At 47.0% G+C, this 25,047-nt stretch overlaps 2 protein-coding genes across 5 annotated transcripts in view; one reads left to right on the top strand and one right to left on the bottom strand.

Moving 5' to 3' along the window:
• The first annotated feature begins 243 nt into the window (after positions 1–243).
• AGMAT (agmatinase) lies at positions 244–12,033 on the top strand. The gene is made up of 7 exons (XM_003279953.4): positions 244–658; positions 1,968–2,170; positions 5,239–5,287; positions 6,327–6,522; positions 7,529–7,708; positions 10,499–10,583; positions 11,622–12,033. Exons 1-7 carry the CDS (start codon positions 387–389, stop codon positions 11,693–11,695), a joined length of 1,059 nt encoding a protein of 352 aa, XP_003280001.1. The 5' UTR covers positions 244–386; the 3' UTR covers positions 11,696–12,033.
• DNAJC16 (DnaJ heat shock protein family (Hsp40) member C16) overlaps positions 9,280–25,047 on the bottom strand; it is a 50,453-nt gene continuing 34,685 nt past the window's right edge. For 2 of the 4 annotated variants that reach the window (XM_012498571.2, XM_012498573.2), the window contains 7 exons: positions 22,666–22,849; positions 20,928–21,110; positions 20,680–20,756; positions 19,338–19,418; positions 19,157–19,255; positions 18,074–18,244; positions 13,599–17,573 (listed from right to left, as the gene is read on the bottom strand). In XM_012498571.2, coding sequence (XP_012354025.2) covers positions 17,174–17,573; positions 18,074–18,244; positions 19,157–19,255; positions 19,338–19,418; positions 20,680–20,756; positions 20,928–21,110; positions 22,666–22,849 — 1,195 coding nt within the window. In that variant the 3' untranslated portion in view covers positions 13,599–17,173. Of the gene's footprint in view, positions 10,581–13,598; positions 17,574–18,073; positions 18,245–19,156; positions 19,256–19,337; positions 19,419–20,679; positions 20,757–20,927; positions 21,111–22,665; positions 22,850–25,047 lie in introns of those variants that run through there. The other 2 variants (XM_012498572.2, XM_030805837.1) reach the window with 2 other exon arrangements.

The raw sequence follows: 25,047 nt of genomic DNA, 5'->3' as shown, positions 1-25,047 counted from the left end.
GGAGGATCACTTGAGTCCAGAAGTTCGAGACCAGTCTGGGCAACACAGTGAGACCGTCTCTATAAAAACAAAATTACTCTGAATGGGAGAAGAGGCTGCTGAAGGCCACAGTGGGGAGCAGGGCGCGGACACCTCTGGCACAGTGCCGGCCAGTGGGCACCCCCAGCCTGACTCTTTGCCAGAGGCTGAAGTCCAGAGGGGTTGAGGGGAGAGCACCGCAGGTCCCTGGGGCCCCTCCCCCGCCTTGATTCCAGGGCGCCCCTGACCTTTGAGCCGGCTCGGGTTCCGGCTCTGGCGCGTGCACACTCGCCTCGCCGTTCGGGACCAGCCAGATCGCGGCGGCCTCGCGGGCGGTCTGGTCGGTGAGGTCGGGGCCGCGCGCTGCAATGCTGAGGCTGCTGGCGTCCGGCTGCGCCCGGGGCTCGGGGCCCGGCGTGGGCGCGCGTCCTGCCGCAGGGCTCTGCCACCCGGGGCGCCGCCAGAGCCGCCAGGCTTCCGACGCGCCCCGGAACCAGCCCCCCAGCCCCGAGTTCGTGGCCCGGCCTGTGGGCGTCTGCTCCATGATGCGCCTGCCGGTGCAGACCTCCCCCGAGGGGCTGGACGCTGCCTTCATCGGAGTGCCCCTGGATACTGGGACTTCCAACCGGCCTGGGGCAAGGTAAGGCCTGAAGGACGGGGGCCGGGGACACGTGGAGGGACTGCTTGCTGGCCGTCGGGCATGGAAAGCACCGGGACAGGCGCCCCTGCTGGCCCCGGGTCGAGTTGGAAGCTGGTGGCCGGCTCCAAAATGCCCCTTGTGGTTTGAGATGGTTGATTTCCCTGGACCCTCAACAAGCAACCCCCAGAGCTCAACATGGGCGTGGCCTCCCATATCTTTAGTGTCATCATTGGTCAAGAAGGGATTTTGGCCGGCCCGGTGGCTCATGCCTGTAATCCCAGCACTTTGGGAGGCTGAGGCGGGCGGATCACGAGGTCAGGAGTTTGAGACCATCCTGTCCAACATGGTGAAACCCTGTCTCTACAAAGGTACAGGAAAAAAAAAAAAAAAAAAAGCCGGGCATGATGGCGCGGGCCTGTAATCCCAGCTACTCGGGAGGCTGAGGCAGGAGAATCGCTTGAACCTGGGAGGCGGAGGTTGCAGTGAGCTAAGATTGCGCCACTGCACTCCAGCCTGGGCAACAGAGTGAAACTCCGTCTCAAAAAAAGAAAAAAGAAGGGATTCTGGAGACTGAACCTTCTCTGTGTCCCCATCCTGGGGCCTTGCGGGGATGGCTGCTATGGATTCCTCTCCTCTCCTCTCCCCAGCTTACAGTGGCAGGTGACATTGCATTTGAGAGCAGAAACTGGCTGCCCCTTCCCCCAAATCTGTGGATGTCACCTGACTCAAGAAAATGCTCAAATGAAGGCAATTTTCCTAGGATCAAGTCGGAGGAAGCAAAATTCATCTTCCTAATTATTGAACATCAGCAATTTCTGATTCAGCTCAGCAACACTGTATCTGACTGTACTGATCTGAATTATGAAAGTCAGCACTTATTAAATGTCTCCTAAGTGCAAGGTGCTTTGCATAGATTACCTCATTTAATTTTTACTACAGTGCAAGGTAAATATTTTACAAATTAGGAAACCGAGACTCAGGTAGATCATGAAATTGGCTAATGCCATTTAGTACATTTATTTAGTCTCTTCGATATATAGCCTAGATCAGTGATTCTCAAGTGGGGCGGTTTTGCACTCAGGGGACATTTGGCAATATCTGGAGGCGTTTTTGGTTGTTACACCTTGGAGGAAGGGTGCTTGCTACTGGCACCTAGTGAGTACAGGCCAGGGATGCTGCTAAACATTCCATTATGCAACACCGCAACATGGAATCATCTGGTCCCAAATTGCTGAGGCTGAGAAGCCCTGGCCTAAGCAAAGCCTGAAATCTCTGCAGATGGCTGACAGGACGATTCTTCCTTCTGCAGATTCGGACCTCGCCGCATCCGGGAAGAATCAGTGATGCTTCGGACAGTCAATCCTAGCACGGGGGCCCTCCCCTTCCAGTCCCTCATGGTTGCAGACCTAGGCGATGTGAATGTCAATCTTTACAACCTTCAGGACAGCTGCCGGCGAATTCAAGAGGCCTATGAGAAAATTGTAGCAGCTGGCTGTATTCCTCTGACCTTGGGTAATGTCAGTCTGCAAGAGCCAGAGTAGTTCCCTGCACTCAGGGTTTATTTATCAGGGGCTTGAGTACAGCTACTTCTCCCCTGCAAGCCACTGCAAATGTGCAGACAGTAGGAAAGAGAGCATTGTAATTCATTTATTTTAATCCTTAGGGAGAGAATATTTCACGTGTGTGTGTGTGTGTGTGTGTGTGTGTGTGTGTGTGTGTGTGTGACAGTCTCACTCTGTTACCCAGACTGGAGTGCAGTGGTGCAATCTCAGCACATTGCAACCTCCACTTCCTGGGTTCAAGTGATTCTCCTGCCTCAGCCTCCCAAGTAGCTGGTATTATAGGCGCCCACGACCATACCTGGCTAATTTTTGTATTTTTGGTAGAGTTGGGGTTTCGCCATGTTGGCCAGGCTGGTCTTGAACTCCTGACCTCAAGTGATCCGCCCACCTTGGCCTCCCAAAGTGCTGGGATTACAGGCGTGAGCCACCGTGCCCGGCCAAGATGATATTTCTAATGACTTTATTTGCGAGGAGAACTGCAAAGAGGGTGTTTTTGTCCTGCTCAGGTTCTACATCAACCTATAGGGCAGCTTTCCCCTTATCCTCACTCCTGGCCCACTCTCATTTTTTCTCTAGTTCACAAATACTTAAAATGACAGGGATCTTTTCCTAAATATCCGAATTCATTTTTGCTAAATTAGAGAGCCTAGCCTGCACGGCATAGTGGGAGGAGTATGGTTTCCGGATGGCATCGTTGGAAGTCTCAGCTGCACTTTTCCCTAGCAACGTTGCTGTATACCCTGCTTGATGCTTCACGCCCTCACCTGTAAGATGGGAATGATCACAATAACACCTACTTCACTGCATGGTGTGAGGGGCATATAATGAAAGTGCACATGAAATGCCCAGCATCAAGCATGGCATATCTTTTTTTTTTCTTTTTTTTGAGACAGAATTTCACTCTTGTTGCCCAGGCTGGAGTGCAATGGCACGATCTCGGCTCACTGCAACCTCCGCCTCCCAGGTTCAAGCAGTTCTCCTGTCTCAGCCTCCTGAATAGCTGGGATTATAGGCGCCTGCCATCATGCCCAGCTAATTTTTGTATTTTTAGTAGAGATGGGGTTTCATCATATTGGTCAGGCTGGTCTCGAACTCCTGACCTCAGGTGATATGCCCGCCTCGGCCTTCCAAAGTGTTGGGATTACAGGCGTGAGCCATTGCGCCCGACCTATGCATGGCATATCTTAAGCTTCAATAAATGTTAGCTATTATTATTATCAGAAAGAATACTTTCCTAGGTCTGTGCTGTCCAGTAGGGTAGCCACTAGCCACATGTAGCTACTTAAATTCTTTTTTTTTTTTGAGACAGAGTTTTGCTCTTGTTGCCCAGCTTGGCTCACGGCAACCTCCGCCTCCCGGGTTCAAGCGATTCTCCTGCCTCAGCCTCCTGAATAGCTGGGATTACAGGCACGTGCCACCACGCCCAGCTAATTTGTTGTATTTTTAGTAGAAATAGGGTTTCAACATGTTGGCAAGGCTGGTCTCAAACTCCTGACCTCAGATGATCCACCGCCTCAGCCTCCCAAAATACTGGGATTACAGGCGTGAGCCACCATGCCCGGCCTAAATTCAAATTAATTAAAATAAAATATTCAGTTTCTTAATCATATTAGCTACATGTATGTCACATGTGTGTCACATGTGGATAGTGGCTACCATATGGGCCAGTGCAGATAGAACATTCTCATCATCATAGAAGGTTCTATTGAACAGAGCTATTCTAGGCATTTTCCTAGAAAACTCTGAAAAGGCAATTCCTAGAGTAGCTCTTGTCTAATTTCCTCTTTTATTTATTTATTTTTGAGACACGGTCTCACTCTGTCACCCAGGCTGGAGTGCAGTGGTGCCGTCATGGCTCGCTGCAACCTTGCCCTCCCTGGGCTCAGGTGATCCTTCCACTCCAGCCTCCTGAGTAGCTGGGTCTACAGGCGTTTGCCACCATGCCCAGCTAATTTTTGTATTTTTTGCAAAGATGGGGTCTTAATGTATTACCCAGGTGGACCTTGAATTCCTGGCCTCAGGCGATCTGCTTGTCTTGGCCTCCCAAGGTGTGAGCCACTGCGCCTGGTCTATTTTTATTTTTATTTTTTAGAGACATGGTCTTGCTATGTTGCCCAGGCTGGTCTCAAACTTCTAGGCTCAAGCTATTTATTTATTTATTTTATTTTATTTTATTTTACTTTTTGAGACGGAGTTTCACCCTTGTTGCCTAGGCTGGAGTGCAGTGGTGCGATCTCGGCTCACCGCAACCTCCGCCTCCTGGGTTCAAGTGATTCTCCTGCCTCAGCCTCCAGAGTAGCCGGGATTACAGGCATGCGCTACCATGCCTGGCTAATTTTGTATTTTCAGTAGAGATGGGGTTTCTCCATGTTGGTCAGGCTGGTCTTGAACTCCCAACATCAGGTGACCTGCCCGCCTCAGCCTCCCAAAGTGCTGGGATTACAGGCATGAGCCACCGTGCCTGGCAAGCTGTTCATTTTTTTGACATAGTGTCTTACTCTGTCGCCCAGGCTGGAATGCAGTGGCACAATCACAGCTTACTGCAGCCTTGACCTCCCAGGCTCATTAAGCATCCTGCCATTCGATAAGATCTTACTGTAGCTGTGGTTATAGCTCCCCAGTCTGAAAGGGTGAAAATTGGGTTAAGATTATTCAGCTGGGCATGGTGGCTCACGCCTGTAATCCCAGCACTTTGGCAGGCCAAGGTGAGTGGATCACTTGAGGTCAGGAGTTTGAGACCAGCCTGACCAACATGGTGAAACTCCGTCTCTACTAAAAATACAAAATTAGCCAGGTATGGTGGTGCACACCTATAATCCCAGCTACTCAGGAGGCTGAGGCAGGAGAATCGCTTGAACCTGGGAGGCAGAGGTTGCAGTGAGCTGAGACTGTGCCATTGAACTCCAGCCTGGTCAACAGAACAAAACTACATCTCAAAAAAAAAAAAGAGAGAGAGAGAGATTATTCTGTGTAATCCTCCAATTCACTTTCCAGACGTTTTCTTCTTCCTCTTTGCAGGTGGAGATCACACAATCACATATCCCATATTGCAAGCGATGGCAAAAAAGTAAGACCCAAATGGCTTGGGCCCAGCAAGGTTTCAAAAGCCAGAAGCTAGGGAATGAGTTATTTGCTGTTCGGTGGCATTAGGTGACTGCTGCTGGCTCAGGTTATGAGCTGCTTCTGGGGATCAAAATTAAGGTTGAGCTCCAGGTGTCTCTGTCAGTCACCAGCTAGAAGCCAGGACAATTTATTATTAACACTTCTGGCCACCCTCCCTTACCCTAGATCTGTCCTGGTATGTGTGCTCAGCATTTTCAACTTGCTTCTGTTTTTGGAAGATGAGCCTCTAGTGAAATACACAACCTCGGTTAACTTCAGTTTCTGTTTTGCTTCAACGGCCAAAAACAAACACTGACGGGCACAATGGTGGAGCTTGCTGAGAGGCCCTTGTTTCCTCCTGAAAGGGCACCTTTCCCAATCAAAAGACTGATTTGCCAGTAGTGGAAGTCTACCCGGGATTGGCCGACTTTGGCTAATTTAGTTTGAGAAAGAGACAGAAGGACCAGGGTGGAGGGTGGCAGCTCCAGAATGTGTCTATGGAAGCACATGTGGGTGGCATTCTGGTTGGAGGTGGGAGGGTGCAGGTCTTTGCTCAAAGCTGCATTTATTCCTCACGGATTTGGATCAGATGTTTATTTTGGGTGGCTGGCAGGGGTTGATGGAGGTTATGGAGAGAGCTGGATTGAAGCTTCCTCTTCCTTGGTTGGAGAAAGGGCGTGTCTTGGTTTAGTTAAGCCTTCAGCCAAGCTTGCCTGTGCCACCACCCTTGATTCTCATCCTGTCTCTAAATGAAGCAAATTCTGGGTGATAGGTGTGGGTGGCAGCCAAAACATGTCTATTTCCTGCCTGACTTCTGTGAGTTTATTGTTCCTCTGAGATGCTAAGTGATCTCAAGAAGACAGGAACCAGTTGCAAGGCAGCAAACGGATGCCAGGTCTCCCCTTTTTGGCTGTGAATTGTCACCAAGTTTTGGTGGCCTGAAGGGTGGCTGTGCTAGGGCCCCACAGGGAGGGTTGGCCTCTGAACTGCCCTGTTGTCGTCAGGCATGGCCCAGTGGGGCTGCTGCATGTGGATGCGCACACGGACACGGCCGACAAGGCCCTAGGAGAGAAGCTCTACCACGGGGCGCCCTTCCGTCGGTGTGTGGATGAGGGTCTCCTGGACTGTAAGTGTGTGGTGCAGATTGGCATCCGGGGCTCCTCCACGACCTTGGATCCCTACAGATACAACCGGAGCCAGGTGACAGACCGAATGCCCCCCACCCTTGCCCCTCAAAATGCCTTCCTCTCCGTTGCCTCACCAGTGGCAACCAGGGATTCAGCAGAGGCTTTACTAATCAAGTCTGAAAGCAGGGATAAAAGGCTGAGTTTGCATCATCGGGGCATATGGAGCACAGGAGTGAGGAGGTTGGTTTATGGGCCACGGGAAGTCTATTGCTGCGGTGGGGAGACAAGCAGAAATCGACCAACCCCTCGGACGGTGATGGCTTAGAAGAGGGGAGGAGGCTGGGCGCGGTGACTCACACCTGTAATCCCAGCAATTTGGGAGGCTAAGGTGGGCGGATCACCTGAGGTCAGGAGTTCGAGACCAGCCTGGCCAACATGGCGAAACCCCGCCTCTACTAAAAATACAAAAATTAGCCAGGTGTGGTTGTGCATACCTGCATTGCCAGCTACTCGGGAGACTGAGGCAGGAGAATTGCTTGAACGTGGGAGGTGGAGGTTGCAGTGAGCCGAGATTGCGCCACTGCACTCTAGCCTGGGCGACAAAGTGAGACTCTGTCTCAAAAAAAAAAAAAAAAAAAAAAAAAAAAGAGGGAAGGAGGTCCGGACCCAAGATGAGTTGCCACCTTCTTAGTTCTGGTCCTCATACCCTCTAGGCAGAATGGCTCTCAGACAGACATGTATGACAAGACCCCAATGGGAAAGACCCAAATCTCTTGCTTTTAGAGTTGCCAAGGCCAGTCTTCTGGACAGAGCAATTCAAAAGGTGCTAGCGTGAACTGCTGTTTCCCACTCTTGCTTTAGCAAAGCTTCTCTCTGATTCCAACTCCATCAGTCAGCTTTGACCCTGCTTCCTTACCACTCATTGTCCCCCTCTTCCTCACCTGTAAAATAGCATAGTTCCCTCTTCATGGAGATGGAGGGTCAAGTATGATGTGCACACAGAGCTGAGCATGGGGCTGGCAAACAGGAAATGCCCTGTAAATGCTGCCAGGCAGAAACCTCAGTCCCTGTCTCCGCAGGGCTTCCGGGTAGTCCTGGCTGAAGACTGCTGGATGAAGTCGCTGGTTCCTCTGATGGGGGAAGTCAGGCAGCAGATGGGAGGCAAACCCATTTATATCAGCTTTGATATTGACGCTCTGGATCCCGCCTATGCGCCAGGGACAGGGACACCTGAAATTGCTGGTCTTACTCCTAGTCAGGTAAGGAGATTCCACCAGTGAAGATCCTGGGGGTAGAGACACTTAACACCCATTTTCCTGGGACTTGAAGCGAATCTTTAGGAATCAGGATAGGATTTTTGTTTGTTTGAGACAGAGTCTCACTCTGTCGCCCAGGCTGGAGTGCAGCGGTGCGATCTCGGCTCACTGCAACCTCCGCCTCCCAGGTTCAAGTGATTCTCCTGCCTCAGCCTCCTGAGTAGCTGAGATTACAGGCACACGCCACTATGCCTGGCTAATTTTTGTATTTTTAGTAGAGATGGGGTTTCACCATGTTGGTGAGGCTGGTCTCGAACTCCTGACCTCGTGATCCACTCACCTCGGCCTCCCAAAGTGCTGGGATTACAGATGTCAGCCACTGCACCTGGCTGCCAAGGTAGGATTTTAAGAGCAGAGCACCTAGGCCTTTTCTGTTCTCTGGGCTGAGAATAAGTTTGAATACCCTCTTACTGAAGGGTGATTGATTTTGGCAAGGGCCTTCATTTCCTATCTAGGATATAATAGTCCCTTATTTTATCCTTTATTTCCTCTTCCTGCCTTCAGTTCATCTGTCATGAAAACAACAGTTCATGAGAACAACATTATAGTATCCTCTCTTAAGAACACTAAACTTGGCCGGGCACGGTGGCTCACGCCTGTAATCCCAGCACTTTGGGAGGCCGAGGTGGGTGGACCACGAGGTCAGGAGATCGAGACCATCTTGGCTAACACAGTGAAACCCTGTCTCTACTAAAAATACAAAAAAATTAGCTGGCGCAGTGGCGGGTGCCTGTAATCCCAGCTGCTCAGGAGGCTGAGGCAGGAGAATGGCATGAACACAGGAGGCAGAGCTTGCAGTGAGCCGAGATCGAGCCACTGTAGTCCGGCCTGGGCAAAAGAGCGGGACTCTGTCTCAAAAAAAAGAACGCTAAACTTGGCCAGGTGTCGTGGCTCACGCCTGGAATCCCAGCACTTTGGGAGGCCAAGGCGGGTGGATCACAAGGTCAGGAGTTCAAGACCAGCCTGGCCAAGATGGTGAAACCCTGTCTCTACTAAAAGTACAAAAATTAGCTGGGCGCGGTGGCAGGCGTCTGTAATCCCAACTACTTGGGAGGCTGAGGCAGGAGAATTGCTTGAACCCTGGAGGTGGAGGTTGCAGTGAGCCGAGATCATGCCACTGCACTCCAGCCTGGGCAACAGAGCAAGACTCCACCTCAAAAAAAACCCAACCAACCAACCAACCAACCAACCAAAAACACTAAACTTGGCTGGGTGCGGTGGCTCACACCAGTAATCCCAGCACTTTGGGAGGCCAAGGCACCAGACGGATGGTTCACCTGAGGTCAGGAGTTTGAGACCAGCCTAACATGGAGAAACCCCATCTCTACTAAAAATACGAAATTAGCTGGGCATGGTGGCACATGCCTGTAATCCCAGCTACTCGGGAGGCTGACGCAGGGGAATCACTTGAACCCGGGAGGCTGAGGTTGCAGTGAGCCGAGATCGTGACATTGCACTCCAGTCTGGGCAACAAGAGCGAAACTCTATCTCAAAACAAAAACACTAAACTTATCTTTTTAGGGTTAAATTTAAATAAAAGTGCATACAACGGGCCAGGCGCAGTGGCTCAGGCAGTAACCTCAACACTTTGGGAGGCCAGGGTGGATGGATCGTTTGGGCCCAGCCTGGGCAACATAGTGAGATCCCGTCTTTACTAAAAATAAAAATTAGTCTGGTGTGCTAGTGTGCACCTGTAGTCCCAGCTACTGGGGAGGCTGGGGCAGGAGGATCAACTGAGCCTGGCAGGTCAAGCCTTCAGTGAGCCGTGATCATACCACTGCACTACAGCCTGGGTGACAGAGACCCTGTCTCAAAAATAAATAAATAAATAAATAAATAAAAGTGCATTTGGTGGCAGAATTACCTGCCAAGGTAAGCTCAAGAGTTTTAGAAACACCCAAATAAAGCTCCAATAATGTGTGCTGGGAGTAAATGCACAGGGGCAGAATGGTTATGACTAGAATCTCCCTGAGGGCAGGACCTATGTATTGTTCCCTACCTTGTCCTTGGAGCCTAGGACAGTGCCTGATACATACAAATAGTAGGCACTCAAAGACATTTGAGAGTAAATGAATGAAGACTGCTTATACCTAATCAAGTACCTTACATCCTCTAACATCTTAAAGGAGGGTGGCCATAACTCTCTCTCTTGAAATGGCCGTAACCATCCTCTCTTCTCATGAGGGATTTCTGAAACACATTCCTCATCCCTCTGCTTAGCAACCTTCTGGGCTTTTCACCTGCAGGATGGGAACCCTTTCAGACAAGGTCACTCTCTTCCCATCAGTCTCCCTCACTTATTCTGTCTTCTGGCCACATCTCACTACCTCAACTTTTCCCATCTTGGTGTCTTTGCCTGTGTTTTTCCCTCTGCCTGGCCTATCCCTTGAACTGGGTATTTCCACCTTGGGGAAGCCTTACCCACCTCTCCAGGTTGTTACCTGTGCTGTTACCATTCTGGGCTTGCTTTTCTTGAAGCCCTTGGTGCATGACATTGAAACGACTGGTTTCCTTGTCTCCATCACCACACCATGCAGCCCCGAGGAGCAGGGACTGTGTACGCATTATCTGTGTCTCTGGGAGGCCTGCCAGTGTGCCTGGCAGTCAATAAATGTTCATGGAGGGAAAGCCAATTCCAAGTCAAAGGGTGGCATGTGCTGGGAAAAGCTCTACTGGGTGCTTTTCATTGTAAATGATTACCACTGTGGACAACTTAGTCTTGATGTTGAACAGGCTCTGGAGATCATCAGGGGTTGTCAAGGCCTGAACGTGGTGGGCTGTGATCTTGTCGAAGTTTCACCACCGTATGATCTTTCTGGTGAGTAAGCAAGGAGACTGTGATCTATGGGCAGCTGGTAGCTTAAATTACATGAAGCTAGTTAATAAGTCGAAAATGGGGCCGGGCGTGGTGGCTCAAGCCTGTAATCCCAGCACTTTGGGAGGCCGAGGTGGGCAGATCACCTGAGGTCAGGAGTTCAAGACCAATCTGGTCAACATGGCGAAACCCCATCTCTCTAAAGATACAAAAATTAGCCAGGTGTGGTGGCACACACCTGTAATCCCAGGTACCCAGGAGGCTGAGGCAGGAGAATCACTTAGAACCTAGGAGGCGGAGGTTGCAGTGAGCTGAGATTGCGCCACTGCACTCCAACCTGGGTGACAGAGCGAGACTCCATCTCAAAAAAAAAAAAAAAAAAAAGGATGAGTCCCTTATATGACTTGCGGGAGCGGCTAAGCATGTCCAATGGTGAAGAAAACACACCTATTACTGCACACCTTACAAACATGAGCTCATTAACCCTAACAAAACCCCTAGGAGGTAGTTAAGTATCATTAGCTTGCCCACCAATCAGCAGAAGAGAAAGAAACCAGCCTGCAGTCTAGTGACAGGGTGGCCCAATCCCCTTCTCCTTTGATGTTTCATTGCAAAGTGAATTCTGAAGCATAAATAATATATGTTAATATTTATCAAGTAGGAACTTAGCTGGTTAAGATCTTCAAAGCAGATGCCATCCCAATAATTTTAATGTAGACAAGCTTATGGAGTTAGGCCTATTGACCTCAGAGGGTAGATAATAAATACAGTACACATCATTGTTATAGGTTCTCCTTTGGGAAATATCTGTTCTCAGAGCAAACAAAGAACTTTCTGAATTTAAAAATATGACTCCCAAATGATGCTTGATGGAGGCAGAGAGCCTGGGCAAGCGTGTTTACAGCTGGCGGGCACCCTAGAGGGGTGCACAAGACAGGGCTCTGGAAAAGGAGGCACAAGGGGAAGAAAGCTGAGGAGTCCCAAGGCTTGGCTCAGGGGGTGGTCTGCAGGGTATTCATGTCAGGTTTTACTTTTTCGTAGGGAACACAGCCCTGCTGGCGGCTAACCTGCTGTTTGAGATGCTGTGTGCTCTCCCCAAAGTGACAACCGTCTGAGTCTTGTGCTCTTCAAGACAAAACAGATTGCGTCGCTGACAAGTTCTCAAGAAGAACTTATGAGTAAGCAGTCTGAGAACTAAAGAGTTTATGCCAAGAAAACTTTCTGCTGAAAGTGTCATTGCTGGCTGTGAAGTTGGGATAGTCAGAATTCTCACCCAAACAGCAACATTTCTAAGGAACTTGGATTAATTGGAAAAAAAAAAAAAAGGAGTACTTGTACTGCTTTGATTTTTTTTCCTTTGATGAAAGATGGAGGATAAAGGGGAAGTGAGGAGAATTTCTTTCAAGATTATCTAAACATTAGAAACATGACATTTAAAAAAACTATGAAATAATACTGTATAAGCATTCCATATTTCTATATCTTCCTTTTAAACCTGTATTTTTTTTTCGAGATGGAGTTTTGCTCGTCACCCAGGCTGGAGTGCAATGGCATGATCTTGGTTCATTTCAACCTCTGCCTCCCAAGTTCAAGCGATTCTCCTGCCTCAGCCTCCTGACTAGCTGGGATTACAGGTGCCCGCCACCACGCCTGGCTAATTTTTGTATTTTTAGTAGAGACAGGGTTTCACCACATTGGCCAGACTGGTCTTGAACTCCTGACCTAAGGTGATTCGCCCGCCTCAGCCTCCTAAAGTGCTGGGATTACAGGCATGAGCCACGACGCTCAGCCGCTTTTTAAAGTTTTGATGATCTGCTTCCTAGAATATTGAGTATCTTCCTTTAAAATACAGCTCCTCCTCGGATGCTGCAGTGAGCTGAGATCACACCACTGCACTCCAGCCTGGGTGCCAGAGCAAGACTCCATCTCAAAAAAAGAAAAAAAAAATACAGCTCCTCCTATGAGGTGCTTAGGGCTGCATCTTGGTTTTAGGACCACTGTGAACGTAAGTAGAAAGTATAAAATAACACGGAGAGCCTAATGAAGAAACTTCTTGCTCAGAGGCCTAGAAGGATACACAAAATGTCTTCTAAACTAGAAAACCTAAGGCCGGACATGGTGGCTCACGCCTGTAATCCCAGCACTTTGGGGGGCCGAGGCGGGCGGATCACTTGAGGTCAGGAGTTCGAGACCAGCCTGGCCAACATGGTGAAAACCCATCTCTACTGAAAATATAGAAATTAGCTGGGCGTGGTGGTGAGTGCCTATAGTCCCAGCTACTCAGGAAGCTGAGACAGGGGAATTGCTTGAACCTGGGAGGTGGAGGTTGCAGTGAGCTGAGGTCATGCCACTGCACTCCAGCCTGGGTGACAAAGTGAGACTCCGTCTCTAAAAAAAAAAAACAAACAAAAAAACAAACCAGGCCGGACCGGGTAGCTCATGCCTGTAATCCCAGGCCCAGGCAGGTGGATCACCTCAGGTCAGGAGTTCAAGACCAGCCTGGCCAACATGGTGAAACCCTGTCTCTACTAAAAAAAAAAAACCAAAAAAACCCAGAAAACAAAACAAAACTGGAAAACATCAGCTGGGCTTTTTTTTTTTTTTTTTCTGAGACAGAGTCTCACTGTGTCCCCCAGGCTGGAGTGCAGTGGCCTGATCTTAGCCCACTGCAATCTCCGCCTCCTGGGTTCAAGCAATTCTGCTGCCTCAGCCTCCTGAGTAGCTAGAATTAGTCATGCGTCACCACGCCCAGCTAATTTTTCTATTTTTAGTAGAGACGGGGTTTCACCATGTTGGCCAGGCTGGCAGCTGGGCTCTTAATGTTACTTATTGTAACTCACTTCCTGTAAGACTCAATCTACTCTTCAAGTTGATGTACCCTCTATGACTGTAATTCCTGAAATCTGCAGTTAAGCTGTGGTGATCTTAAGTGTGTGTTGAGTTCCATGCAAATTCAATTCTGTTGATAATGTGTCCATAATCAAATCATCATCTTACAATGCAAGGGCTACCCCATAATTATCACACATTAAAATAGTTTATTTCTTTTTCCATTCTGTAATCTTAAAATAACATCAGCTTCAGTGCCTGTTCACAATACAAAAAAAGTCAAAAAACAAAAACAACACCCAAAACATAAAAAAGAAACAATTTGCCAAATAAGTTATTTGTTCCTAAGAGTATCAAAAGTGCAAAATATTCACCTTCTTTTCACATCTCTCCCAAGTATAATCATCCTCCTTGACAAACTGAACAGACAGATTCAGCAGCTGCCACACTGCACTTGTTTTTAGGGGACAATGTCAGACAGGTGGATGTGAACTACAGTTCATCTGTAAAGATGTTTGGCATCAGCTTTTAAAGAATTCCAGTTAATAAAACAGGTCTGAGTATGTGCTTCCAATCTCTAGTCCCAAACAAAGGAAATCACTAAAAAAACAGATCACACTTCTTTTTATAACAGAAAAATATTTCTGTAATGATGGCAGCTGCAAATTGATTGGGATGTTAATAAATAAAAGGGAACAAGTATCAACAAGTTGCAAATGAGGAAGAAACCAACCTACCTGAAAACTACAACCAAATTCTCATGGCTAATAAGTGATGGCAGTGAGACCATGGCCCCTAATGGAAGTTAGGGCAGCCTCACCCACTGAAATGTTTAGTTGGAGCTGATAGCCTCAGTGTTAGATAAAAATTGTGCAACCAACACCTGAGCAATAAATTTTTTTTTTTTTTAAATTGGCATGTATTCTGCAAAGGCTTGTTTTAGGCCAGTTTTACCCCATCTGCTAAATGCGATGCATAGTCTGTATCAACTAGAAGAACCCATCTCTAAAAACATCAATGTTGATAGTCAAAGACCACTGTGTTAGAACCAAAATCGGGTCTTGTATGATTACATACCTCAGACACAGCAATGGTGGCACAGGCTGAACATGACAATGGCTCATACGTTTGACACAAAAGTAAATTCATGGATGCATTCAGGAGGAATGCCTTGCATGGACAAGGGTAAAGTTCAAATTAAAATAAAAGCTCCCTAATATTCTCATAGGGCACCAGCTCTAAACCGGTCTGTAGAAGACTTTTTGGGGCTAAAACATCTGCCAGAAACATTGCCAATCCCATCACTACTTTCGTTTCCTAGTGCAAATGGAAGGTGCAGCTGTTTGAAGGTGCTTTTTAAAAGATTAAAAGATGACTTGAAGAGATAAAAATTTTTAAAAATGAACAAATCTGGCATGGTGGCTCATATTGATAATCCCAGCACTTTGGGAGGCCAAGGTGGAAGGACTGCTTGAGGCCAGGAGTTTGGGACCAGCCTGGGCAACATAGCAAGACCTCGTCTCCATTAAAAAAATATATAAATAAATATACTTGGAGAGTTTTTGGTTTTCAGAAATTAAAGTCAGGAATTTCATTAGTACAGAAATTAAAAATAAAAACCTACTACCAAACCAAAAGACTACTCATATAAGCAATCTGGCCATAAAAGAGCCAGAAAGTAATTTTGAGGACTGATGTATCAAGGAGCCAAATGAATTCCTTGACCATTTCTAGTTGGACCAGGTGCCATGAGATACAGCATTCAGAGGAAGTGTCCATTTTTAGAGGATCATATGGAAGAATGAAGCCTGGCAGTGATTTCTTTATTTTTTAATAAAGCTACGATTCCATGAAAACTATAGGAATTCCTGGCCTTAAATAATTTATTAGTTACCAATGTAGCTCAAGATTTAAATTATTCAGGATCCAAGTGGCTTAGTTTAAAGCATTATGATTAAAGAAATAGTAACTTAGCTGGGCGTGGTGGCTCATGCCTGTAATCCCAGCACTTTGGGAGGCTGAGGCAGGCGGATCACCTGAGGTCAGGAGTTCGTGACCAGCCTGATCAACATGGAGAAACCCTGTCTCTACTAAAAATACAAAATTAGCCGGGCTAATTACATGGTGGCACATACCTGTAATCCCAGCTACTCAGGAGGCTGAGGCAGGAGAATCGCTTGAACCTGGGATGTGGAGGTTGTGGTGAACCAAGATCGCACCATTTCACTCCAGCCTGAGCAACAAGAGTGAAACTCTGTCTCAAAAAAAATAAAAAAATAAAAAACAACAACAAAAACAAACAAAAAACTAACTTAGTGAATGTCCCATCACTGATTTTCACCCTTCAGAAAGCCACCAAAGGCACCTTGCTTTGACATTTGAACGGACCACTCTTTGAAGCTGTCCAAACTCAAACTCAGAACCATTGGTCATTCTGCCCTGAAAAATAAAAGGTATGCTCTCTAACTGGCTGGTATGAGCCAGCCTGGGGTCCACTATACCTGGAGCTCAGCATGCTCAGGTGCTGATGGCCAGTCTGACCCCAATACTGGTGAAGCAGCTCTAAGTTAAGAGTGAAAACAATGAAGATGAGACATCAAAATATAGGCCAGAAGTGGAAAGTAAGCCTTTTGCAAAATGGGAGTCTAGAACAAGTCTTGGCTCACTTCCTGAAAAAGATGACTTGAAGAGACAGCACTTTTAGGCTAACAGTGTTCAAAATACAATTGTTGAGAAATTTTAAGTTCCTTGATACAAAGACATGTTTGGTATTTTACTAAAGAGACACTATTGAAGAGGTTCCTTGAGCCTGACTCATAGCAGGTGGGAATCATTTCTCTTCAGTTTAACATCTACTGGCTTTATAGCAGCTTATCTCTACGTTCAGAGAACAAGATTACAAGTTATGGCTCCTAATATCCATACCCTAAAATCGATAGAGGCAGAAAGGCATCTGAAAACATACATGTCAACGGCTCAAAGTCATCACAGTACTTCTCGCTGTGTAGACCCCTCCCCTGGCTACCAGCAGCGCTGGAGCGGCGGATAGGATGCTCACAGCGTGTCTCAAGGCTGCATCGCTTCAGCCACTGCTCAGCCTCCCTTTCCTTTTCTTGAGAACTCACATGCAGAACTCCCATTTATTCCTTTCCTTTTCAAACTGTGGCCAACAAACTGTTGTTGGGGGATACCCCCAAAATATACGTTTAGCCACTTACTCCCAGAACAACCAGTAAATGTGAGATTGCTTGGAAAGGGGCCTTTTTCCAGATGTAGGGCTAGAAGCTGCCGTGGGTTGTTCAGGGTTAGGAGCATGCGCCATGGCAGCAGCACAGCAGGGCCGGGATTGGGGAAGGGGCCAATGACCCGGCCTGCACAACAGGCTCATGAGGGTCCGCCAGATGCCACTTGCAGGGTGGAGCCCTGTGCTTCTCCAAGACACAGGACAGGAGGGTGCGGTGAGCATGGGACAGGGACAAGAAAGGAAGAGGGGATGAGCAGTCTATTTTCAATGGTGTGGCATTCAGTGGGGAAAAATAAAACCCAGAGGAAAAGATTTTGATCTAGGGGATTCAAACTGGTGGTGTTTTTCATTCCTAGGTTAGAACAGGACAAAGGAAAGATTCTTCTAGCCATGGTTCTAGAAGAGCAATCTAAAATCTATACTCTGTTCATTGTGGTAGTTTGAGTCCTGAAAATACCTGTTCACAGGGGCATGTTAAAAAGTCTGAATTTCAGAGTTCAAATCTCTTTTGAAAATCCTCTCAGTCTAGTTCAGGCCATGATGGGATATAAAACCTCTGTAAGGAGCCCTCCAGCAGGCGTTCCATCCATAAAGAAAGCTTGCTCAACTTTCCTTTGATGGGCCTGGATCCAAGGCCACAGGAAGGTTTCCCTCGAGATTCACCCAGGTAGAGGGAAGAGTCAACATCACTGCACGACCCTATGGCTTCCTCCTCTTCGACTGTTTTTTGGGGCTTGAAGAGGCAGAAGTATTTCTTGTGGCCATTCAGAGCCAGTACATAACCAGTGTAGTCACGCTCCATGAAATGCTTATCATATTGGTTTGGGATCGGAGCTGCATCTTGAGCAAATTCTAATAAGTATTCTAGCCATTCTCTGTGTTTATCTAGACTCAGGAAGGAGAAGTGTAGGCAGCTGCTCCTGTAGGAAGAAGAGAATGAGGACTCAGGGCATTTCCTGACACATTTAATTGCTGAAAAAATAAATACCCCAGTGAGACTTAAAATAATAGGAAAACGCTTTGTGTTGGATGGGGCCTGAACACAGAGAAAAAGAAGGCTTTCTGTGGGAGCCAGTGCCTCTCCAGCAGCTGCGACACTTCAATCACCCATTCCCCCATCCCTTGCTCGGTGGAACGTACATTGCTCTTCTGGAAAATACACAAGGGCTAGAGAACAGTAACTGAAAGGGCTCAGGGAATAACATTGAGTTCAAGCTTTTCTCTTCAGAACCAACAGAACAAGGAGTGAAGTGGGAAAAGAGGTCCCTGTCGCAATGGCTCAGATGTCTGGATTGGAAAGGTCACAGCATCTTGCTGCATAGATAAAGCCCCGCAAGACCAAAGAGGAAAGCGTGCAATTTCAGTGTGCCTGCCTCTCTCTCACACACACATACATACACGCATACACACACACGCTTACCCAGTAAATGTGTAGACCTCCAAAGCAAATTTCTGTAGTAGGCTGGTCTTGGTAGAATTCGACAGGATGAGGACCACATTCATGTGGCCTGGCCTCAGACGTACCAAGTTACTGGTGTATGTTACATCTGTGAGTTCAGTTACCTCCACAAAGCCTTTTTTAGGAATCTTGCTGTGGAGAAATATTGAGGAGTTAAGATGCTGTCAGGATAGGGAAAAGCCATTACTTTGAAAAGAAACAGCTGAAAGAAAATGCTACATTCTAACCAGACTAGGTATATTATTCACTATTCTTGAGTCTAACACATTGGTAGGATGGGGATGGCCTGACTTGGTAATGCCTGACCTACAACAGCCTTTCTGTGCTGCTTTTCTTTTTCTGAGACAGGGTCTTGCTCTGTTGTCCAGGCTTGAGTGCAGCGACATGATCGTGGCTCACTGCAGCCTTGACCTCCTGGGCTCAAGTGATCCTCCTACCTCAGCCTCCCAAGTAGCTGGGACTACAGGTGCCTGCCACCACATCCAGCTAATTTTATAAGTTTTTTGTAGAGACAGGGTCTTGCCATGTTGCCTAAGCTAGTTTCGAACCCTGGACTCAAGCAATCCTCCCACCTCGGCCTCCTAAAAGTGTTGGGATTACAGGCGTGAGCCACTGTGCCCAGCTGGATGCTGCTTTTCAGGTGCAGAAGTTGCTCTAGGACAGAATGAAGAAGACAACAATCGTTCAGTCTGTGTTCTTTGTCTCAGAGACCCTGGCCTCTTGCTGCTGGGTGTGTGTGTGCACAAGACTGGTCATGTTCATTGACACTTACAGGGATAAACCACGTCCTGCTTCTGGCTCACCTACCACTTGCCTGATAGGCTGCTTTCCTTCTGCCTTCATTATGAAATCTAAGGCATCTAAACACCTAGAGGGTCTTAGTAAACACAAGTCACAGTGACTTTTCCCTGTATCCACAGTTTACATGGGAGGAGGTGCATGAGAGTTCTTCTCTACACTCTATGTTCCAATGCTGTGTTATCAGATGACAGGATCTGGGGGGCAGGTGCTGGGGAGGTGAGTCTGGTATTTTGTTAGAGAAACCTGCTGTTTTCTCTGGTGAAGCTTGGCTCAGTCTTCCCAGTCTTCTCTTGGGCTTCCTCTTTATCTGGAGGGCTTGACTCTCGCTCATCATTCGAGTCGCTAAAGTAAGAAAAAAGGAGTTTTACAAAAAAAGTGTAAACACCAACCATGGTGGTGCACCGAGAAGCCACAGGACATTTACCTGAAAGCCTGAACGATGACAGTGCCGAAGAGGATGAAGAGGGCAGAGAAGATCAGGGAGAGCAGGGGCATCATTTCCCGCCTAAAACCAAATTAACAAAGTATTAGCTCAAGTTAAAGTTTCTTCTCTCCAGTTAAAAAAAAAATAATAAAAATCCCAAACCAAAACCTCTTCACACCAATAAACGCTTACTAATTTCAGGCAAACAGAGCTTTTCTTGGCGGGTGGAGGTGGTAGAGGGGAAGGTAGAGATTGCTCAGTGTTCTAATTCACAGACAGCTTATTCTAAAAGTTTGATTTTGTATCTCAGTATAATAGGCTATGCTCAATAAGTTCTGCATGAGGAAACAATAAAAGGGATAATAAAGGATTTAAGGTGTAAACGTGGAAGAATTTTCTGATATTGTGGAATTATTTCCTCAACTTTACTGATTTTTTTCTGGCCAGAAAAATTCAGATGTAGCCCAGAGGGGTGGAGTAGGGAGATAAAATTGATCTTTCAAGATTTCATCTAGGACTGGTGTTCTGAAATTTTATGCACCTACCAACACCCATCAAAGGCTGTCATTTGTCAGGTGCTGTGTTGGGTGCCAGGAATCACAAACATGAATGAGATGTGGTTCTGTCCTTCAAGGGCTCATGGTCTCATCAGTAGGTGGGAGTGGGTATCCCTCTTGAGGTTAATTCACTCATTCCTTTTGCATCTATACACTGGACTCCATGTGTGTCAGGCCCTGTGCTGGGCACCAGAGGTTCCCTGATGAAGAGACAGTCCCAGGCTCTGCTGCCCAGAATGGCAGCCATGGGTGATCCTTTCCCAGCCAGTGGGAAAGGGTCAGTCAGCCAATATAAAAAAAGGGAAGTGGCCAGGCACAGTGGCACACGCCTGTAATCCCAGCACTTTGGGAAGCTGAGGTGGGCGGATCACCTGAGGTCAGGAGTTTGAGACCAGCCTGACCAACATGGTGAAACCCTATCTCTACTAAAAATACAAAAATTAGCCAGGCATAGTGGCAGGTGCCTGCAATCCCAGCTACTCAAGAGGCTGAGGCAGAAGAATTGCTTGAACCCAGGAGGCGGAGGTTGCAGTGAGCCCCAGACTGAGCCTGGGGGACAAGAACGAGACTTCATCTCAAAAAAAAAAAAAAAAAAAGTAAAAAATAAAAAAAGGGAAGTTACCGCAAGAAAGAAAAAGGGGAAGGAATAGAAAATATGTAAACGTTCTTCCACTTGCCCCACCAAGTGTACCTTGAAATTTAATAATGATGAACTCTTTTCAAAAGAAAAACAGTGGTATCAGTATTAACAGAGAAAAAGAAATTTAGCCTGGCAATATCCCTACCAGTTGTTGTGAAAAATGCTATCCCAGCAGTCTGAGATGTAGTCAGAAGCAGAGTAGAACCATCGAAGGAGAAAAACCTATGTAGAGAGAAAATGGATGATGGTCAGGACTAAACCCGGAAGGGAGAGTCCCTCTACCCTGCAACACAGTGCTGCTGCTGGACCTCTGCTCTGAGCAGAAATCCGCCACCAGCACTGTGTACTCACAAGCCCTCCTGGTGTCCCACCCTTCCCAGCCCCGATGCTCACAGGGGCAAGTTCATCGGTCAGGTCGGGAAGCACTGCTTCAGAGGACAGAAGAGCTGGATCTTTACGCAGCTGGTCGAGATAGCCCAAGAGGATAAATTTGTCACTCTCACTCCCAGTCCAAGGGTCTTCCAGGGTTTTATACACCACCCTTCCTGCTGTGTTGCGCCTTTCTAAAATAGACACCTGGAAAAAAAGTAGAGAAAAAACATCAGAAGTTTCAAAAGCATGGTTAAGTTACAGTTGTTTGCTTTTTTTTTTTTTTTTGACGGAGTCTTGCTCTGTTGCCCAGGCTGGAGTGCAGTGGTGTGATCTCGGCTCACTGTAAGCTCCGCCTCCTGGGTTCACACCATTCTCCTGGCTCAGCCTTCCCGAGCAGCTGGGACAACAGGCACCTGCCACCACGCCTGGCTAATTTTTTGTATTTTTTTTTTTTTAAGTAGAGATGGGGTTTCACCATGCTAGCCAGGATGGTCTCGATCTCCTGACCTCGTGATCTGCCTGCCTCAGCCTCCCAAAGTGCTGGGATTACAGCTGTGAGCCACCACACTTGGCCCAGTTGTTTGTTTTTTGAGACAAAGTTTCGCTCCTGTCTCCCAGGCTGGAGTGCAATGGCACGATCTTGGCTCACTGCAACCTCCGCCTCCCAGGTTCAAGCGATTCTCGTGCCTCAGCCTCCTGAGTAGCTGGGACTAAAGACAGGTGTGCACCACACCAGCTAATTATTGTATTTTTAGTAGAGATGAGGTTTCACCATGTTGATTAAGCTGGTCTCAAACTCCTAGCCTCAAGTGATCCACCCGCCTAGGCCTCCCAAAGTGCTGGGATTATAGGTGTGAGCCACCGCGCTCGGCCCAAGAAATAACTTTTATGGTGACTTTCCTAAGCTTTTGTTAAAAGTTAAAGCTCTTTTTTCTCAATAGACTTTGCTCTATAATCTTTGACTTAATATTAATGGAAACCTTTGTTTTTTAGAGAAATTTTCCATAATTGCAAAAATGATGAAAAGTCAGAGGAGAATTTCTTGTTTCTGTAGGGAGTGATGACAATGGAGGAGAAAGGCAGGAGAGATCAACCAGGATAAAGTTAAAGAGGCAGAGGGAGGCAGAAATTTCCATAGCACATTACCAGTGGCCTAAGAATTTGTAAACTCTAGGATCTAGGATGCTGCAAGACCAGACTTGCCTTAGTAAAAAACTGGAGAAAAGGACTTATGACCTTTAACGTTTACTGATAGAAAACATGGTTTCTGTGGGGGCCTGAGGCTGACATCCAGAATGTAGGCTTTAGGCCGGGAGCAGTGGCTCATGCCTGTAATCCCAGCACTTTGGGAGGCGGGAGGATTGCTTGAGCTCAGGACTTTGAGGCCAACCTGGGCAACATGTCGAAACCCTATCTCTACAAAAAAATACAAAAAATTAGCCAGGCGTGGTTGTGTGTGCCTGTGGTCCCAGCTATGTGGGAGGCTGAGGTGGGAGGATCACTTGAGCCTGGGAGGTCGAGGCTGTAATGAGCTGAGATCATGTCACTGCACTCCCAGCCTGGGAGACAGAGTGAGACCCTGTGTCAAAAGAAAAAAAAAAATCAAGAAAAAGGAAAAACAAAAGAGTAGGCTTTGAAAATAGGCTTCAGAATTTCAGATTTCCTAGAATCTGTATTCAACACTTTCAAGGAAGAAGGAAACAGAATCAAGTGCCACATGCTTGTGAAGAGCCTGGGATGAGGAGAGACTGTGGCTCACCGCTGATTTCCCTTGAAACGCCTCACTGTCTGGTAGTAAGGTGTTGGCAAACTCCTGCTGCCGATTGCTGTAGACATGCACAAATCTCACTGTGTCTTGTGTGTTTGCCAGGGCAAAGGACAGGAAAGCCTCAAAGGGTTTGCTCAACTTGGTAGTCTCAGCAGTCAATAAAACCACACAGTACCTGCACAACAAAAACACAAAGCTTTATAACCAATCCCTGATGGCAGGGCCAGCACCTATAATGGCAAGTGAAGGTGAAGAAGATGAGGAGCTCATCTTACGGAAGTGAATACACTGTGCCCAATGAAAGCTGACATTTCTACTAAGGGAGGATTTCCAAGTCATTTACAAACTGTTTCTCTTCCCAATCTGTGATGCTTTTCCCAAACCAAACTTCTTTACCACATTTATGAATTTTAAAATTATATATATATGAAATTATATATAGTTTTGTTTATATTGCCCAGGCTGGTCTTGAACTCCTGGCCTCAGACAATCCTCCTACCTCAGGCTTCCAAAGTGTTGGGATTACTGGCATGAGCCATTGTGCCTGCCAGGAATTTAAGGGGTTGGTCACTGAATCTCTGATGCAGCAGGGCCTTTTATTTTTTGAGATGGAGTCTTGCTCTGTCGCCCATGCTGAAGAGTGTAGTGGTGTGATCTCGGCTCACTGTAACTCCGCCTCCTGAGTTCAAACCATTCTCCTGCCTCAGCCTCCCAAGTAGCTGGGATTATAGGCGTGCACCACCTCACCCAACTAGTTTTTGTATTTTTAGTAGAGACGGGTTTTCACCATGTTGGCCAGGCTGGTCTCGAACTCATGACCTCAAGTGATCCGCCTGCCTTGGCCCCCCAGAGTGCTGGGATTATAGGTGTGAGCCACCGTTCCTGGCCGGCAGGGCCTTTTAGAAACTATTTGTCCTAGTTCTTCCAGTATAGGGAGGGCTGGTCAAATCTTTCTCAGGCCAGAGGCCACTGAGCCTCATTCTGAAGGGCTTCCTTTGCAAGGTTCCAATGGAAAAGTTTAGCTATTCATTCTCCCAAAAATATTTACTGAGCACTTAGTATATGTCAAGTAATATAGACAATATTATTGCCCTCATGGAGCTTATATTCCAGTGGGGAAGATAGAAAACAGGTATATCATGACAGATATCAACAAGTGCTATATATTAAAAAAAAAAAAAAGATGAAAAGGGGAGAGAGAGAGGCCAGAGTGGGTGGAAGTCACGCTCCATCAGACAGTTTGGTCAGGGAAGTGCCAACTGAAAAGGTGACATTGTTATGAGAGGAAATGGGGTCAGAGCATCCCAGATAGAGAGAACTACAAGTGCAAAGACCCCAGGATGGAAAGTGACTGGATCTGATGTGCATTTTCAAACATCATTGGCTGACGTGTGGACACCTGCCTGGAGGGTACAAGAGTGGAATGGAGCAGAGAGACTAGTTAGATGGCTGCCAGGGCGGGTCTCGCTGGGAGACGATGGTGGCTTGTTCCAGGGTAGCAGGGGGTAAAAAAAATGAGAAGTGTGTGGATTTGGGATATTTTTTGAAGGCTGTGTAAACAACAATCCTTACAGTCCAGGATATTCTTTTTTTATATTTAAGTCATTTTTTTCTTCGCTCTTAAGACTATAAAGGAATCTGAAAAGCCTAGAAACATAGGGAAATTATGTTTTATATTTTCAAGTAACATGATTGATATGTTTTCCTTCCATATCCAGATACCTTTTACAGATGAAACAGCCCTAAATTTAAAGCTACTGATTCATTCACCTGAGAAGGTGTAATGAATATATTCCCTGAATTTCTAGACTTTATTAGATACTTTGTATAATAACTCTTCATATTTATTGAATACATGTAACTTAGCCTTCCCGATTCCCACCAATCCATTTCCTCAATACTCTATACTTCCCTACTGTTTAATCGTTATCCTTGCTCCTTCCCAAGACCTCCAAAGACTCACCCTGTGTGGAATGCTTTAGTAGGGATAGTCACTCTTCCATATTCTGTGCTTCTGTAAAGTGACCCAGTCTCTCCCAGACGCCTGGCTAAACTGTGCTCATCCTTCAGGTCTCAGCTGAAATGTTACATCTTAGGGAAATCTTCTCTAACCACTAGGACAGGCTGGCACATCTGACAATTTGGTGCTAAAGTGCCCTGGACTAATACATCATAATAGTATGATTACCATCACAGTCACTCATCAGTGTTTTGTTTTTTTTTTCTTTTTTGAGGCAGAGTTTCGCTCTTGTTGCCCAGGCTGGAGTGCAATGGTGCGATCTCCGCTCACTGCAACCTCTGCCTCCCAGGTTCAAGTGATTCTCCTGCCTCAGCCTCCCGAATAGCTGGGATTACAGGCATGTGCCACCACGC

This window comes from Nomascus leucogenys, chromosome 24, assembly GCF_006542625.1.
Source record: "Nomascus leucogenys isolate Asia chromosome 24, Asia_NLE_v1, whole genome shotgun sequence".
NCBI classification, from domain to species: Eukaryota; Metazoa; Chordata; class Mammalia; order Primates; family Hylobatidae; genus Nomascus; species Nomascus leucogenys.
Note: the sequence above shows the minus strand (reverse complement) of the source record. Positions and strands in the feature narration are given on the sequence as shown.